The 18131-nt window shown below is 41.3% G+C and overlaps 1 protein-coding gene across 2 annotated transcripts in view; it reads left to right on the top strand.

Moving 5' to 3' along the window:
• The window catches only part of GLP2R (glucagon like peptide 2 receptor), a 51600-nt gene that overhangs the window by 7673 nt on the left and 25796 nt on the right, over nucleotides 1-18131 (top strand). The window contains exons 3-8 of one of the 2 annotated variants that reach the window (XM_086623987.1): nucleotides 4887-4995; nucleotides 8216-8320; nucleotides 10449-10570; nucleotides 14802-14908; nucleotides 15153-15309; nucleotides 16243-16402. In XM_086623987.1, coding sequence (XP_086480113.1) covers nucleotides 4887-4995; nucleotides 8216-8320; nucleotides 10449-10570; nucleotides 14802-14908; nucleotides 15153-15309; nucleotides 16243-16402 — 760 coding nt within the window. The remainder of the gene's footprint in view (nucleotides 1-4886; nucleotides 4996-8215; nucleotides 8321-10448; nucleotides 10571-14801; nucleotides 14909-15152; nucleotides 15310-16242; nucleotides 16403-18131) is intronic. The other variant, XM_086623986.1, reaches the window with a different exon arrangement.

The following is an 18131-nucleotide window of genomic DNA, read 5'->3' as shown; positions in this document are numbered from 1 at the left end:
GAGATCTAAATGGCCCTTATTAACTGGTCATTGTCTGCTCCTCTGTTAATTTCCAATCATCTTTACATTTTTTTATTAATAATTCGAATCATTTTCCATGTCCTTCTAACTATATTTCAATTAGCTTTCGAGATCATGTGACAGTTCTTAAATTTTTGTCAGGTGCAGCTCTAATTTTATATAGACTTGATTTGCTTTTTTCTTCAGAAAGTCTTATGGTAGAAAACCAAGCATCTCAGATATTTAATGACCAGATATTGGCTATCTGACTCTCCCTGCAGCTTTGCAGAAGCTAACAATTACATAAGGAAGTGATGTAAAACTGTCATTTATGCCTAAACTGTTCCTCACTCTTGTTGAGTGAGCTTCTTCATGACTGTATGTCAACCTCTTCTACAGGAATGGAATCAAAGAAGGAGCCAGGTATCCTCTGTGAGGCTTTCCTTGTATTTCCTTGGCTGTTTAATGCATTTGTTTATTAGAAACTGAAGTGTTATCCCTTAAATCAAGCAGCCTTTTCTACAAATGCGTCATCTACATGTCTTTGCCTCTTCAAATGAGGTTCACTGACCCAGGAGTGTCTGAAGAATCTCTCCTGGCTCCCAGCATTTTGAGGTCTACATGAGGGAAATGTCGAGATGCTTTTCATTTTGGAAACATGCATTCCTTTCTCATGGCTGCTGTAAATATTCTCTCCTTATCTTTCAGGCCCATCAGAGAAAGAATAATTATAGTCTTTCTACTCTCTGGAATTTAAAGTAGAGTGTCTGGAGACTCTGAGAGACTAAAAGCAAGGTATTGGGCAGGCAAACGTGTAGAAATACAGGCATGCTGTATTTCTACACAGTAAAAACATGCATGAAAGAGTGGTCTCATATAGCAGCTAGCTAATATTCTCCACTGTTCTTGTTTTGAAAGTAAATAAATATTATATTCTTTATTTTTCCAAAAAACATTGGTTCAAAGAGAAAGATACAGGTGAATTTCACAGTCATATGTTGTCCTGGTGTAGTGGTTTTATAATAAAAGGACTGAGGGTCCAGACAAGAACAGAGGGAGCAGCCACCAACCATGGTCCCGGGCAAAACAGACTGGGCTTTCTTAAAACAAAAACAATTTATTAACAGTTGCTTAAAAAGGACAAAGGGAATATGGTTTAATGGGGATTAGGGATGGTTGGACTCGATGATGTCTAAGGTCTTTTCCAACCTAGAAATCTATGAATCTATGAAAACCGGTTGCTTGAGAGGAGAAAGAGAAAACAAGGCCAGGTCTTAAACACAACACCTCCCCACCCCCCTTTCCTTTTGTTCCCGGCTCTACCTTCCCCCCAGCGGCGCAGGGGGACAGGGAATGGGGGAGTGCAGGTCAATTCATCCATGATGTTACTGCCGCTCCTTTCTCAAAGGAGGAGGAGTCCTTACACCATCTTCCCTTGCTCCAATGGATCCCCTACTCACGAGGGAAACTCCACAAACTTCTCCAGCGTGAGTCCTGCCCGCAGGATGCAATCCTTCCCCATCGGATCGCTCCAGTGGGGGCTTTACCACAGTCTCGGATTCTTAGGGAGTTGTGGCCACTCGCTTCGGCGTGGATCGTCCCACAGACTCTAGATGCCTCACGACCTTGTTGTGCATCCCAAGCTCCATTATTAACAGTTACTCGTCGTGCATCCCATGCTCCACGACCTCTCTCAGGCTCAGCATCTCTTCCCTGACGTGGGCTTCTCCACGGGCTGCAAGTGGGTCTCTGCTCCACTAAGTCTGTCCTGGCTGCAGGGGCCGCCTGCCATCTCGCCACCGGTTGCAAGGAAAACTTAGCTCCAGCACACCTCCTCCTGCTCCATCTTCACTGACCTGGTGTTGGTGTGGCCGTTTCTCTCAGGTCTTACTCCTCTCTGGGTGAACTCGGCCCAGTGGGCACCCTGGGAGCGGGTGTTCCCCGAGTTCCCCAAGCGGCTCTGTCACCACCATCTTGAGCAGGTGGTGCCGGCCTGGTACGGGCAGCTGCCTGGCCAGGCTCAGAGAGCGAGGGCAGTGCCCCTCTCCCTTCTCCTCTCTCCTGGGCAAAAGCACACCTTTCCAGTTCCTTTGTCCCAACTTAAATAGGGCAATTCGCAGAGGTGCCGATGATTGGCTCAACACCGAGGGGGATGGGAGTCGGATCTGGTGGCACAGGGAGAAAATCCCCTCTCCTGCCACCAGAACCCCCTCCCCCACATCGAAGTATCACACCTGGTTAGTTATCTCAGTCCTCGGCACCGAGCTCAGACAAGCTCAGGACAACCACAAATGCGAAAGGCAGTTTCCAAGGGCAAAAGGGTCTAGTCTAGACAAAGGAAATTGATTTTCCCTGGAGACTTGAAAAGCATCTTTTGGTGTAAGGATTGTTGTTTTTCAGAAAACTTATATTTAGTCTGCTTTCCAAAATTTGGTTGTTACAATTGGTGACATTTTTAACCTACTGGTTGAAATTTTTTTCATTTTTGGTGACTTATAGTGACAATGTTCTTTGACTATTTGCCCACCTCTGGCCTCTCAAAGCCCTGGTTTCAGGATACTAGCAGGCATATTACACAGAGACTGCTTAGGCTAATGTTCTTTTCCCTGGATAAATAACAACCAAGTTATCATGATGATGATACTGAACTATAAGGAGTATCTAGCAGTATCCTTTCTCTACTGCTTTGCTCCTAATTAGATATTTCTTCAACAGCCCAAATCTAACATGTCACCAAGCAATTTTGCTTTTAGCTATTCTATTTTTAGCCTTTCCTTTCCAAAACAGTAATTATCAGTTATGGCCCTCTTAAAGGCCTCTTCATTCAGAGCATTGTGTGATAAAGATGTGTCAGAAAAATGGATATTTACAGAGAGCAAGTTAAAATGCAAGAGTCCCCTCAGGGCAATTGCAACCCTTACATTGATAAGATACATGCCACAGATGTCCACCACATCCTAAACACATCAGTCACTATATATAAAATCATTATTAAAGTCTGTCTACGGCTAGGATGTATTTATTTCTGTATTTAACAGCAGAGCAGATTTTATATTAGGAGTAATTTTATCAGTGGCGACAAATTTAATTCTTTCCTCTCTGCTAGCAACTGTTGACCTCCATCCCTGATCTCACCCTTTCATGCTAACATCTAGGTCTCTTTCCTTTCTGCTTGTCTGTTTCCCAATGCCAAGGGAGTGGCTCAAGGTCAGCAGGTCCAAGCAGGGCTTCTAAGCCTCTTCTCTCATTCTCTTTTTCAACACCACTGACAATTCCCTCAACCTCTGTGTTTCTTCTGTGTGTTTCTGCGGCAACAGTGCCATCCATGTCTTGTAAATGCAGCAATCCTCTCCCATACGGCCTGCCAGAATTTGTCCATCAGAGCAAATTCTCATTTAGACACTAAGATATTTTTTGCTTCGGGTTCTCAGTCTATCTTCACCCAGAAAAGAAGAGAGAGGGTGATAGGTCCAGTAGGACCCTGTGGATTGAGGGTGCATTGTTCTTGCTTTTAGAAGCAGCTAAAAGCGTTTGGGGACAGAAACTTCCAGAACACAGCACAGGGTGAGCAGGTCAAGAGAAAGAGCCAGAGCAAGGAGCCAAGAGCCTGCAGCGTGGGAGCAGTCAGGAGGAACAGTCGATTTCCAGACACCAGAGGGGACTCCATGGAATCTGCTATCATTAAACTGACTAAATGTAGACTTAAGCCTGTCTTCAAGGCTACACTAGTAAAAGGGAGATTGTTCTTGAAGTGCTTTTATTTCTGTTCTCTCTAAACAGATCACATCAATGCAATTGTTCCAGATTATATTTTCTCCAGAAATCTAGCTTTTCAGAATTTAAAGGAATTCTTGATCTCCTCTAGAGTTGTCACTATAACAGGAAGGCCAAGGCAAAAGCAGCTTGAAAATAACTAAAATAAACAAACAAAAAAAGAAAAGAAATGTACCTACAAAAGCTCAGGACATAAAACTCCATTTGCATGAGATGTTTTATATGGAGAAAATTTTAGCATGAATAAAACATAATGCTCCATTTCACTATGTGAGAAATCTTGAGGGCAAAGACTTTTCTCCCCAATAGACACAAAAGGACAGCAAAACTGTGCCCTGTTCAGGTAAAAAGGGCAATATAGTTGGTGCAGATTGGCAAGTAAAACTAAGATTTACAATTGTGTTTCCTCAAAAAAAATGATGAAAAGAAAGATGTCTATAGCACAGTTGCAGCTGTTGGAGAAAGAAGTGGTCTTTGAAATGCAGGACAGGATTACAGAATGAACTGTAAAGAGAAAAGATGTTAGTAGTTAAATATTATTTCTTATTCATTACTCTTTTACTCAATTTTTTACTGTACTACTCAAACAGATGTGAATGATTATCTTTAAAAATATTCTAAAAATAAACTGCACTCAAAATTATCATCAATCATATTCCTAAATTAATCTAGTAGAAGCATAAATACATAAGAAATATTAGCTGACCTTGGCATAAATTGACTGTGAAAAGCCTGGAAAGACTGTAAAATTTGTGAAGATAAATGTCCATTCTCTACAGTGGAGGAATGAAGTGCCAGTGTTTTTGGCGCACCCTCACAGGTACTAGCAGTTAAATATCTGTGCGGGTTTTTTTAAAAGGGACTTTATACAAGTCCCTGAATAGATTTCTCTGGTAATATTGCACCTTGGCAACACATTTCTTGCTCAGGCAAAGACAGCAACAGAAGAAACTTCGCTAACAGTTTCCTGGAGAAGGAAGGAGTCTGTGTTTACTTCCCTGCTTAGCCACCATTCCTCCATTCTCCTCTTCTCTCCTCTTAAATTTCTTATAATGGAAAGAAACTTGCCACTAAAGGACCATAAAGTTCTAACTGATTTTCCTCATGTTCAGTATTTTCACTCACAGGTCAAAGGATCTCTACTGGAAAAAACCACTACTGGATGGAACAAATATAAACAAGAATGCTTGAAAATGCTGCAGGAATCAACTGTAGATACTGGTAAGGAAACAAACAGCACAATAAAGCAATGTGTTAAGTAACATTGATGAATATGCAAATATTGTTACTTACTTTGCAGAAGCTTGTGTCTGTTTATGAGTTCTAAATGTGGAACAATCAGCTGTAATGGACATGCAAACACGCAATCATGAAGTTAATGATTCTCTCTGTCCTGAAACATAAGGTTCCTATAGGTGAAACCAGATCTTATACAGAAATGAACCATTGAACAGCTGGTGCTAAGCTACCACTATGGTGCAACACTGAGTGCCTTGGTCAAGACGTAGCTGCTACCCATTGTTGGTAAGAACCATGTCCTTTGGATGAAGAAGATCAGTTTTCACTTCCCTTTTCAGCCTGAAGGATGTCAAACCCATATTGCTGGACCTAACCACAATGGAAACAATGCTAACCACAGGAGAACAGACCATCCAGGGAAACGAAGATGTCTCCCCGTTCTATACTTTAGAAACTGACCCATGGCAGACAAGAACCCAAAATACATGAGGCAAGACAGAGTCTGATTTCTGCCTAGTCAATGCAGCTAGGGAGCTGCTCTCTTCTCACAGCACTGCTTATGTGATACAGTCATCAGGTTAATAAACTAAGACACAGAGACCAGGTTGCCCCATGTTCACCTGGCACTTACAACTATTAGCCTAAAGTCCCTTATTTATTCTCCTGCCTCCACATCTTTTGGATTCTTTTCTCCTGAAAAGTGGCAGAGGGAGGAACTGAGCCCACACCTCCTACCTCTGGCAGAGTGCTCTGAGTTTTAAGCTGTTTGGCAAAAGGAGAGCTTATCTGTGATGATTTCACTCTTAAAAGTATAAACTATGCTCAACTAGAGGTCTGTCTTCAGGAAAGGATGACACAGGTTTGGTTTGAGTACTTGGAGAAGTTCAAAAAGTAGCTGAGAGAGAGCTGACTGCAGTCACCAAGGAAAGATTAAGAGTAAAACTGCTCTGTGTTTTATACTCACAGGTGCCTGCTCCTGTGTGCAAGTATACATTCATGGTCACCTTGCTTGGTGGCTACCTCACGCCATCAACTGCACAAGGAGACTCCAGGATGATATGAATTCTGACTCACTTTGCTAGTGGCAGAAAGCTGCGTTTATGACATTGAAGTGTGCAACTTTGTTGGCCAGAACTGGTCTGATTAAGATCAATGCCTGTATTTTTCATCATTCAAAATGAATTTAGAAGTTGGAAATGAGTCTAAAGCATCGGCCTGGCAATTTAAAACAGCAGAAAAAAAAGGAAAAAGAATACAGGTTTTCAAGACTAAATTATGTAATATTCTATGTTTTAAAGTTCCTTAAAATTTTCCCAAAATATTGAAATCTCTAACTTTCACAAGCCTTTGAAAATTAAAAGGGAAGATGTACTCTGTGAGGCAAAAAAACTGTTTTTAGTGATCACATTTAATAACAGGCTTTCTCTTTTTTCAACTGAATTAGGAGTTGCAGAAAATTAGCAGTTCTGCTTGGGCATAACAGCATGCTAAAGGAAAGAATCCTTATGTTCTCCAGCCTTTGTCATTGACCTGCTCCAGAGGCAGGTCAATGGCAGTTGCAACAGCATGAGCTAATTGCCTTAGCTTGGGATGTGAAGCTGTAACAGCCGAGGAAACAAAGCAAGACCCCATTCTCATTTCTGACCCCCCTCTCCATCAAGAGCTTGGTTCAGCTGTCGTAGTATACGTGGGGCAGGAAATGTCTACTCGTTCTTTCTGAGCTTTTGAGTGTCCTCAGAAAAAGAAGCATATCAGCTATGCAAAAGTGGCCAGATACCCCCTGAGGACTACCAGAACTTTGCTAGGGCATGCAGAGATGCCTTAGTCAGGCACTAAGGCTCATCTAGAACTGAAATTGTCCAAGTATGTCAAGAACAACATATGTGAGCACAAACACAGGGAAGACATAGGCTTGTTACTAAACAGGGCAGGAAAACCAGTCACTAATAATGGAGTACCTAGGAAACTACATGCCCATTTGTCTTACTTCAATCCCTGGGAAAGTAATGGAAAGAGACCTCCTAGAAACTGTCATTAGCCGAATGAAGCAGGTGGCTGGGAAAAGCCAGCACGGATTTACCAAGAGCGAATCATGCCTGACTAACCTGATCACCTACAACAAGGTAACATCTGCTGTTTACTTGGGGAGAGAAGTGGGTGTTGTTTACCTGGACTTCAGCAAAGCATTCAACGCTGCTTCCCACAGCCTTCTCCTAGACAAGTTGGCAAGGAACAGATTGGATGGAGGGTTGCAAGATGAGTAGTAAACTCGCTAGCTGGCCACACTCAAACAGTAGTGAAAAATGGTTTTGAGTCAGGCTGGCAGTCTGTCACAAGTGGGGTCTGTCAGGGATGGATACCAGGCCCCCCACTGTTCAACATCTTCATAAATGATCTGGGCACAATGGCACTGAAAGCACCATCAAAGATAGCACACAGCTGTCTTTGTTGCTCCCTGTATTTTTCTTCCCATAAAAGTATCTCAAAGTATTGCTAAGTATTATGGAAAACAAAGCAGGATATACTCTTCTAGCTCTGAATGGGCACTAAAGTTAAGAGAGAAGAACTTCAGCTTATCCTAGAAGACAGATAGAAACTGAGACTAGTGCAGTCATTAATGCATTTTATTTTCTTTCACTGTAAGCTGATTGCACCATTTCATTTCTGCATTATCAAATGTTTTATCTTAACCTTAAGTCCTGTGAGCGATGTGATACCTGTGAAGCTTAAAACTATGTCTGAGATGTTACCAGCTCTCTAACCTCTATTACCCAAAGACAAGAGGAGTCACTATCCGAGAAGCTGGCAGTGGTCTGAGCTGAGAACTGATGTCATAGGGGTCATGAAAGATGGAATATCTTTCATTTACCAGAAGTCTGTGACGTACCAAAAAAAGTGAGTGAGAGCACAACTGGAATCTGTTTGCTACGTTTGGACAACAGAGGCCTCAGGATGATTTTGAGCAATACCCTCATCTCACGATAATGAAGCATGTGCAACCTGCTGCTGATAGATCCAGTAGCAGCCATTTCTTCACTGTGCACTGCACATTGCACAGTGGATGCACAAAGTTTATCTGCTACATCTTTTAAATAGTCTGGAGTAGCTGGCAGGTTACCTGGAACAGTATACAATGGTTTTCTTGATTGTCCATTGTCTGAACAATTTTTTTTGTAAAACTTCTATTTGATTCTCTCCCCAGGAATACATTGCAATGGGACATTTGATCAATTTGTTTGCTGGCCTTACTCATCCCCAGGAAATGTCTCTGTTCCTTGTCCTTCATATTTGCCATGGTTGGAAAACGGTAATGTGAAAGTGGTAACTCTCCTTGAGTGCATGCTGGGAATCCAGCTAAGGACAGATGATGCTGGTCTCTCCTGTCCCAGTGTCCTTTGAAGTGTCTGAGGGCTTTCTTGTATCACCTCTTTCACTCCTTTTCTGAATTGAGGTACAAAACTCTTGTCATCAATGTTTAATTATTTACTCTTTTTCTGCATCTGTGCTTGTTACAGCTCCATATTGTCTGCTGTAAAAGCAACATTTCCAACCGCTTTGCCAGGCCTTTATTGGCAGTAATGGGTTTGGGGTTCGGCTTCTGAGGTTCAACTTCTGGAGTCTCCACTGACCCCAAATACGAAGCTCTCTCCCAGAAAACTGCAACAGCCAAGCAAAGCCGCAATCCAAGCAGTGAGGCCTCCAGTAGGAAACACCTCACCACCAGTGGTGTGGTGGAAAACCAAACTTTCCCAGCAGCCTTTTCCTTGGAGGGAGAGGAGCAGGGAGACTCTCAGGAAGGAAAAAAGAATAATATGTACAGGATCAAAACTGTCTAAAAGCAAACAACATTCCTTTCCTCCTAAAGAAATGAAAGGACATTCCTACCACTGCAGTCTAGCATTTCTGAATCCTGCTACACAGCCTTTCTTAGCTACATGTGGCATCCTTAGCTGCATTTCTAATACCACTTGGAAGGACCAGTTGTGTCTGAGTCCTTTACTTTATAGGAGACTACTATGGGCTGCTTATCATAGCTTTCTCCAGCCCACCCCACACAAGTTTTTTTTCTATGATGTCATAATTTGACATTTTTGGTGCCGCTAAACAGAAAGAGACCAATCTTCTATCTAGTCAACCCAAGAAAATGCTTCTGCCAACCATTTAGAACAAATTCAGCTCTTCATAGTAAAGACAAAAGCATCTTCCTTCCCTCCATGTAATGGAAACTCTTTTTTTTTCTCTTTTTCTGTCTAAATTTCTACAAAAGCAAGATGCAATGCATTGTACCAGGTTATGAAACTTTTAATTGTGTTCACAGTGGGGAACATAGTGGGGCTACAGTGTTTGTTACAGCATCATCTGGCATTCTCATCCATACCACAGCGCCTTAGAAGAAGAGGCGTTAGAGACAGCCCAGCTGTCGGTCTGTTCTAGAGATTTTGTGGGACTGGGGTTAGGGTTGCTTGTGGTCCCTATTTCCATTGCTAGTCCCATTTCCAAGGCAAAGCTGTGTCTGTTCTGGGACACCAGTGGACTTGGACCAGAAATGCTTGGAAGCTTGAGGTAAATTTATTGTGGTTTGTCATCATTGCCAAGTCCGAGCACTGAAACATTAGGGTTGTCTAGAAATGAGATTTCTGATCACATTTCATAGATGTCTTCAGATTTTTTTTCAGTTTCTAGTCTCCACACAGAGCTCCTGCTCCATCACAGCAAACTGTGCTCCCATAGCAGTTCTCTCAGTTCTGTCATCCTGAGCGAAATGAGATATTCTGGTTGTTGCTGCAATCCTTAAACACTTCCTGATTAAAAAATGAATGAAAAAGATCAGGTCTGATTAGAAATAAGTGGAAGGCAGCTGTTGAGGACCACATCAAACAAACATCAACCCAGGTCCCCATACCATTCTTCTGATGCAAATTCTTAATTAGTATAAACTAGGACAGAGCAGTGAAAGCCAAGAAAGCTTCACCAGTTCACCCCACCTGCTGATGAGGCCTCAAAATATGTAAATAAAAGACCAGCCACAGGTGTTCCAGAGAAAGGTAATTTCCTAATCGAACCATACTCTTCCTCCTACAATTTTGACTACACAACCTGGGCAATGTGCTACTCGTACTTGATGAAATTTATGAGCTTAATGAGGAAAAAGGAATAAAGTGAGAGGTAGGCTATTCTTTTGGATGTAGTAACTATGTGGGGTTTTTTTTAAATACCAAGTACATTCTGGGAATTTATTTCTGCTAGATTACATTTCTACTTTGTCCTATGAAAAATATGTTGTTAAAGACAAATGAAAAGTGTTTTTTATTCCTTTTTTGAGTAGGGGTGAGGTAGTGTCTATTGCTGTGATGTGAGGTAGAAATCTTTAAAACATGTATGAAAAATGAAGTCTTTATTTTGACCTTTCAAACTAAAGCTCTGTTTACTTTCAGGAAGCGTAGGAAATGTATACAGAGTCTGCTTGGATGAAGGGACTTGGCAAACGAAGGAAAACTCCACAGACATTTGGCGTGATAGTTCAGAATGTTCTGAGAAAAATAATTTAAAAAAAAATGTAAGTATGTTTTATATTATGGTTTAATACTTTAATCTTCTTAATCCCTTCTTGAGTAACTGATAAAACATTTCCACTGAATACCTGCAAAAATGTTCAGATTTCATTTAGATTACCAAATGGAAACGTTATTTTATTTAGAAGAAGCAGAGGAGGAAAGATTAAGGAGGGGGATTCCTGCTTTAGATGCCACAAATTATTTTCTCTTCAGAGTCTAGTGTTCACGTGTCCTGAATTTCTCCTAATAAAATTGAGAAAGACTGCAACTTGAGAAGCAAATAACTTAAATTCGAGCATCCCATCATCTGCCCCAAATCGCCGTAGTCTATCAAGGCCAGATAACTTCTTTCCCTGCCGGTTCCTGGGCCTTTTAGCATTTAATGAGCCACTAACTGGTCCTTTCAAATTTAGCCAGTCACAGACTGGAGGATTCATCATCATGCAAATGCCATCCTGCCCGGTCCGACACAGCGGGCAGCCTCAGCGTGAGGCTGTCGGCAGCAGAAGGGCTCTCCCGAGCTGAACCAAGAGCGAGCTGGGTACTGCCCCCTCAACAGCACCCAGCTTCTTCTGCCGAACATCACATGGAAGCGATTACTGGCCAGCTCAGGTTTGTGAAGCTGGGAATCACACTCTTGCTCTGCTTCTGCAAAGAAGCCTGACTCGCGTTCTCTGCGAGAAGGCAGTTTGCAGCCGAGCAAGCTCACTCCAGCACGCAGCTGGCTTTGAGGGAAAGGGCGGTTCAAGCAGGGATATGGGATCTGATCCTGCTGCCTGCTTGCACGACTGTGAAATGACTTGCAATGAAAGCAGCAGTTTCAGGTAACAGTAAAGCATGCAGCTCATCTGGTTTCAGCTTCTTGTAACTTCTTTTGCCATAGAGTTCAGCTTAGATGATGTCAGAATTAAGTCTCTTATGTAAGCACTATTACTGTTGATTATTTTTTACTTTTTAGTACTTTATTGGGTGAGCACTGTTACCATTTGTTACTTTATTGAGTAACATTACTTTATTGATTACTTTATTAAACACTATTAGTCCAGAATCCTCATGTGCTGCTAAATTTTTACTAAACTCTTTATCTAATGAGTACATGAACTTCTAAACTTGCACATTATTTACAAAAGTGAGGTAAATATTTGTAAGTATTGAGAGTTTTCCATGGCTTCTTGACCATTCTGGATCGCAAACTTGTAGGTGTGTGATAAATGAGTGAGTCCCAAGCAGAACTCCAACTAAAGTTTACAAATTATTGGGTGAATAAAAGCAAGCAAACAGCGCTGGGTGTGCCGGGAGTCTCCGTTCCACCAAGACGCACACCGTATAGTTCCCATTTCTGGTTTATATTCCTTTTACTAATACATATTCTTAATTATTTCTGAGAAAAGGTGGTCTTATTACAATGAGCTCAGAGAAGTCATCTCCATAGTCTCCACCCCTAACCCCCCCAGTTGCGCGTGCGCAGTGTCTCCTGGTGGTCGTGAGTAGGGGTCTCAGGGATGAAGGCTGTATGTCTTCCTCGTGATGACTTTTTCACCTCCCCAGAAAACTAGTGAAGTCATCATGACTGTGCTCTGCGAAGTCATCAGGACCGTCCTTGTTCTCCATCTTGGCTCCTGCTTATCTTACACAAGGGTTGTGCAACTTACAGATACATGACTTAAGCAAGCTAACTTAAAAGTGGTTAAGTGAAATTAGAGATTAAGCACGTACAGGCCCCCAGGCCCCTCTTGTCTAACACCTTGCAACTGGCAGTAAAGCAAAAGAAGAAGAGGGAAAAAAAACCAAAATGTTAGGTGGCTTTTGCAAGAAGCGAGAACTATATCCATACCATTCTGCTTCCTCTAGGACTACAGTTATACAAGAACGAACAGAATGGTTAAAGGTTACCTGTACAGAGAAGGTCATATTTCACTGTGCGGCCCTGACATTGTTCTAATAAGTCCTAACATATTTCACAGGTGGAAGATACAGTAATTCATCTTGTGTGACAGCAGACAGTTTCTCAGAAAGATTTAACCAGCTTTCCTACCAGCACTAAATGTGGGTGTGAAATATGTTCATTTGATTCGTGTCAATATGGGATGTGCAAATAGGTGGCAAGGAGTAGGGTGTGCCTATTCAAGACAAGTGATTGTCTTAGTTTAAGATCTCTGTGAAATGCAAAAACATGAACCTGCGAAATGCCTCATGATGCTGCTAACCAGGAGCCCCAATTGTGAAATGTGTTCCCCTGATACCTGGCAATATAAAACAGTGTTAGGGCCGCACGGTGAAATATGACCTTTTTATGTATGTAACCTTTAACCATTCTGTTCGTTCTTGTATAACCGCAGTCCTAGAGGAAGCAGAATGGTATGGATATAGTTCTCGCTTCTTGCAAAAGCCACCTAACATTTTGGGTTTTTTTTCCCTCTTCTTCTTTTGCTTTACTGCCAGTTGCAAGGTGTTAGACAAGAGGGGCCTGGGGGCCTGTACGTGCTTAATCTCTAATCTCGCTTAACCACTTTTAAGTCAGCTTGCTTAAGTCATGTATCTGTAAGTTGCACAACCCTTGTGTAAGATAAGCAGGAGCCAAGATGGAGAACAAGGATGGTCCTGATGACTTCGCAGAGCACAGTCATGATGACTTCACTAGTTTTCTGGGGAGGTGAAAAAGTCATCACGAGGAAGACATACAGCCTTCATCCCTGAGACCCCTACTCACAACCACCAGGAGACACTGCACACGCGCAACTGGGGGGGGTTAGGGGTGGAGACTATGGAGATGACTTCTCTGAGCTCATTGTAATAAGACCACCTTTTCTCGGAAATAATTAAGAATATGTATTAGTAAAAGGAATATAAACCAGAAATGGGAACTATACGGTGTGCGTCTTGGTGGAGCGGAGACTCCCGGCGCACCCAGCGCTGTTTGCTTGCTTTTATTCACCTAATAATTTGTAAACTTTAGTTGGAGTTCTGCTTGGGACTCACTCATTTATCACATGGGTTTGTACCTGTTTCATTTATTTTGTGAAAGACCCAAGAAATTAGCAATAATCCAGAGCTAGTATCCGCACCTATTAGAGGAATCAGCTTTATTTCATTTGTTTTGGTGTTGCAAAATTGTCCCAATCAACATGATAACTCATGCTTTTTGTTAGGCTCATGCCTATTTGAATGTTTTCATGGAGTAGAGTGGCTGATGGCTGTGCTATGGGAATCTCCTGCACCCACACTGCTCTCTCTGGGCGCTTTCACCAAGAAAAGAAAAAGAAGAAGAAAAGAAAAAGAAGAAGAAAGGAAAAAGAAGAAGAAAGAAAAAACAGAAGTATTTCTAGCAGCAGGCACAGCCTACTGGTGCTATCCAGATAGTGATCATTAGCATAAATTTATTACAGACAACTACTGGCAGGAAGACAGTGATAGAATCCCTGGCACTGAGCAGTAAGACAGTTTACAAGGGAAGTAGCAAAATCACTGAGGAAAAGATACAGGTTCCAAGAAAGTCTTTGCAGGCTCATTATGGATTATGAAAGTCACATACCCTGTATCTCTACATCCCCTTTGCAGAGAAGCTTTCCTTGAGCTCGAAAAGCAATATGAAGACATGAGAGGTAGGCATAAGCAGCTAAATGGACAAACTTAGCAAAAAGAAATGTTAAATGAAGCAAAGTGGAAAGAAAGTATGAGTGCCCCCTTCCTTCTCTGAGGTCATTATTTGTCTTTGTTTGTCATTCAAAGGTATTCTAGAAAACTCTAATTGCTATAATTTTGATCTTTTTCTTTGAACTCATGGCAGAAGTCTATCTATTTCAATGATTCTAGACAGAGCTGATTCTCAAAACTGTACAGGCACGACTGACTTGTAACTGTGTCCCCAGGCCGCGCGCATACTAATTTTTCCTGTGCATACAGGTTAAGTGAGTTGATCTCTGCAGTTACTAAATGAATTTGGTGCATGTAATCCTGGCAATGAGTAGCTGTAAATTAGACTACGAACGCTGTTCGTGCAGCAGCAATCTGGAAATGAGACTGTGAGTGCCTTAGAATTTAAAAAGAAACTGAGGCTGTCTGCAGGTGCCTCTGTCATGCAATGATTTCATGAAGCAGCTCAGGGAGCAGGCATCAGAAACTTCCCCTGGCTACTTTGCAACAAAAAGAAATTGGACTCAAAAGCTTCTGGGCTGTGTTCCTGCTCAGTCCACCTCTCTGCATGTGTAACACACTTTTCTTCTTTGTTCCTAGGAAGAAGAACATAAATTGCTTACCACATTACAGCTGTTGTACACTATAGGATATTATTTTTCTCTCATCTCACTTGTATTAGCTCTCCTGATACTTTCTTCACTCAGGTTAGTACGAATTCACATTCATTTTTAAAGCACAGATCCCAGTATGCACGTTCTTCTTTTAATCTAATTCAACTATTGCTTAGCTTCTGGAGTAAATAACTTGTATTTTCCTAGTAAGCATTATAAAAGTAATTTCTAAGCAAAATTTATTGATGGCAACAATGTGAATACAACAGTATTTTTTTTTATTTCTGCAGATTAAATATATTCCAGAGGATTCATACATTATTTTTTTCTCCCACAGAAAACTTCACTGCACAAGAAACTACATCCATATGAATTTATTTGTATCTTTTATCTTACGTGCCACAGCAGTTCTTATTAAAGACACTGTATACTACAATATTTACTCCAGAAGACCAAATGATGAAACTGGATGGATATTATACCTCAGCCCTGAGGTAGCTTCTTAGTTCATTGCTAATAGTAAATTAGCTGCTAGGGGCTGTAAGAATTACAGTTTCAGAAGTTTGCCATATGGCAGCAAGTTTTGCAGAGTTTGTTAGTTGAGCTTTGAATGCTGAAATTTTGCTGATAAAGCTTGGGGTACTCAAGGAAAAAAGATCTGATTTGATAAATTATAATAGATTGATTTTATATGAAGCCTTGTTTAGAAACAACAAATTAATCTATAGTTATATTTAGTAACATCCAATTAAGCAAAACAACTTACACTTGTATTATTTAGGAAGAAATCTACACATTTATTTGGCACTTATATGACACGATTCGCTCCTGGTATGCATAGCACAACGCAACGAATACAAATCTTGCCCATAAGACAATGTTACCAAGCAATGCATTTTCTGTGAAAGAACATTAGGAGAGAAAAAAAATAAAGACTTTTCTGTACTAGGAAAATGAGCTGATTTTCTTACACTTGCTTAGATAATGGAATACCAACATCTCTCATTTGCCACCACTGTGGAAAAATTATACTTGTATGATGTTGTATGAATATAGTTTGCCCATGTCAACAAGCAAAATAACTTGCAAGATGTTAATGGTGACTATTATTTTAGTAGCTCATCAGTAAAAATTCTGATATGTAGATCATGACAAAGAACGCACGTCCCAGGCTACACTGGTCACTGTTTTTTCCTAATTGTCACCTCCACTCAAATTTTCTGACAGTGTAGAAGCCTTTAAATTGTTGCGCTGCCCTCCAGCCTCTCACAAGCAGCAAGGAGAAGTTTGTGAGATGTGTGACCAAATCACATTTATATCACAACCATGTGCTAGTTTTGAAATGGTTGCTAAAGTAACAAGAGAAAGCCAGGATTTGCCAGAGCTTTAATATATTAAAAATGATTCCTGATCTCTCATTTCTACAGATTGTAATCATTTGCAGGACTGCCCAGTTTTTCATGCATTACTTTGTTGGGGCAAATTATTTTTGGTTATTAGTGGAAGGAATTTATCTACATACATTACTGATAACTGTTACACTCTCTGAAAGACGACTGCTACAGACATACATTGTGATAGGATGGGGTAAGTACATAACAATTCCCAAGTTCTTGATTCTGTGGTACATTTTTGAGTTGGTATTGGATATTTTGCAATGAAGAATGAAGAAATCTGAACTCTTTTTTGTTTGTTTTGAAGTCATTGATTGTCAATAAAGGTATATCAGCAGTGATACATCTGTTGCAGTTCAGCTTGACCTGTAGCTACAGGAAACAGGTGAATAGTTTCACAGGAAAACAATAGCCTAGTGGACAGAGCAAGAAAAAAAAATACTATATTTGGCTGTGTTTTCTGTCATCACTGATGTCACAATTTTGAGTCAATAGAGGATGGAGATGGGGGCTACTTCGAGCCCTTTTCAATTTGACCAGCCTGCCTATTTCCCAAGAAAGACGAGACCCTTGTATCCAACCTGCCTGCCACAGCCCATTTAAGGAGAAGGAGGGTTTCCTCCAACCCTTCACAATTTGACTAGTCTGTCAGGCTTACGCTGACAGCATCACTGGGACAAATCCCTTTGGACAGCCAGCAAGGTTGGAGGATGGTCATCTGACCTATTCAGGGACTTTCACGGGCAGCAACACTGGGATAAATCCCTTCTATTCTCTGTATCAATTACCAAAGTTTCCTGAAACTTGATATAAACCAATTTTATTATATACATTCATGACAGGATACAGGTTCGAGGACAGCCGGTGGTAAGATACTGACTGTGAAAACAGATTTGGAACAATATACAGACAGAACGGCTCAGCGATTATTTTAAATGGCGAGCAGGATGTTAGTAACTAAGCGCGCACAACAGCGCTCTTACCCGATAGACGTTCCTATGGAGGGGAGAAGAGAGGTCCAGCCCATTGACTGGTCTCAGACATTCCAGCGGAGGTCTTCCCCTGACCATTCCCTTCTCTTAAGCCATTTTTATATTGTTTTTTACTTTCCAGTGGAGCTCAAGTGACTCTAGTCATACACACCTTTTTTAGGATTGGTGAAATTTTCCTTGCTTTGGCTTAAAGGTATACGCTAGAAGAATTTCAGAGCGCGTGCTCAGTGAGGGGTGGTTGCAGCCTGGAGACAGGTAGCTTTTGAGATGGAGGTGTGTTTTAGTATTCTAATGACATTATAATGAGCAAAGTTCAGCTTCAGGACTATTTCACCATAATTGCTGAGGCAGCAGTTGCAATCCATCTTCCTTAATGGCAGCTATGCAGTTATCTTTACCATTCTTTATCCCTGCTAACAGGGACGAGCCGCGGTACCTCTGTTCCACTCTACTCCTCATTTCAAGGATATTACACATTCCATTAGACCAGATGCAGGCCGTGTCTGTAGCAAGTGCATTCTGTTCCTGGGAACAGCAACTGTGTCTCACCTCAATATTACAGCTCTAATCAGCTCTAATATTACAGCTTATGTTAAGATGTAAGCTGATTTTAGGGGAACAGTGTTCTTCCATTCCTCTCAATTTCTGTTATTTTTCCACAAGTGAATATTATGGTACTATCAGCAATTTCATTTTCTTAATCATAGAATCACAGAATAGTTAGGGTTGGAAGGGACCTCAAAGATCATCCAGTTCCAACCCCCTGCTGTGGGCAGGAACACCCTCCACTATACCAGGTTGCCCAAAGCCTCATCCAACCTGGCCTTGAACACTGCCAGGGATGAGGCAGTCACAGCTTCTCCGGGCAACCTGTTCCACTGCCTCACCACCCTCTGAGTGAAAAATTTCTTCCTTATATCTAATCTAAAT

This window comes from Tauraco erythrolophus, chromosome 20, assembly GCF_009769465.1.
Source record: "Tauraco erythrolophus isolate bTauEry1 chromosome 20, bTauEry1.pri, whole genome shotgun sequence".
Classification (NCBI taxonomy): domain Eukaryota; kingdom Metazoa; phylum Chordata; class Aves; order Musophagiformes; family Musophagidae; genus Tauraco; species Tauraco erythrolophus.
Note: the sequence above shows the minus strand (reverse complement) of the source record. Positions and strands in the feature narration are given on the sequence as shown.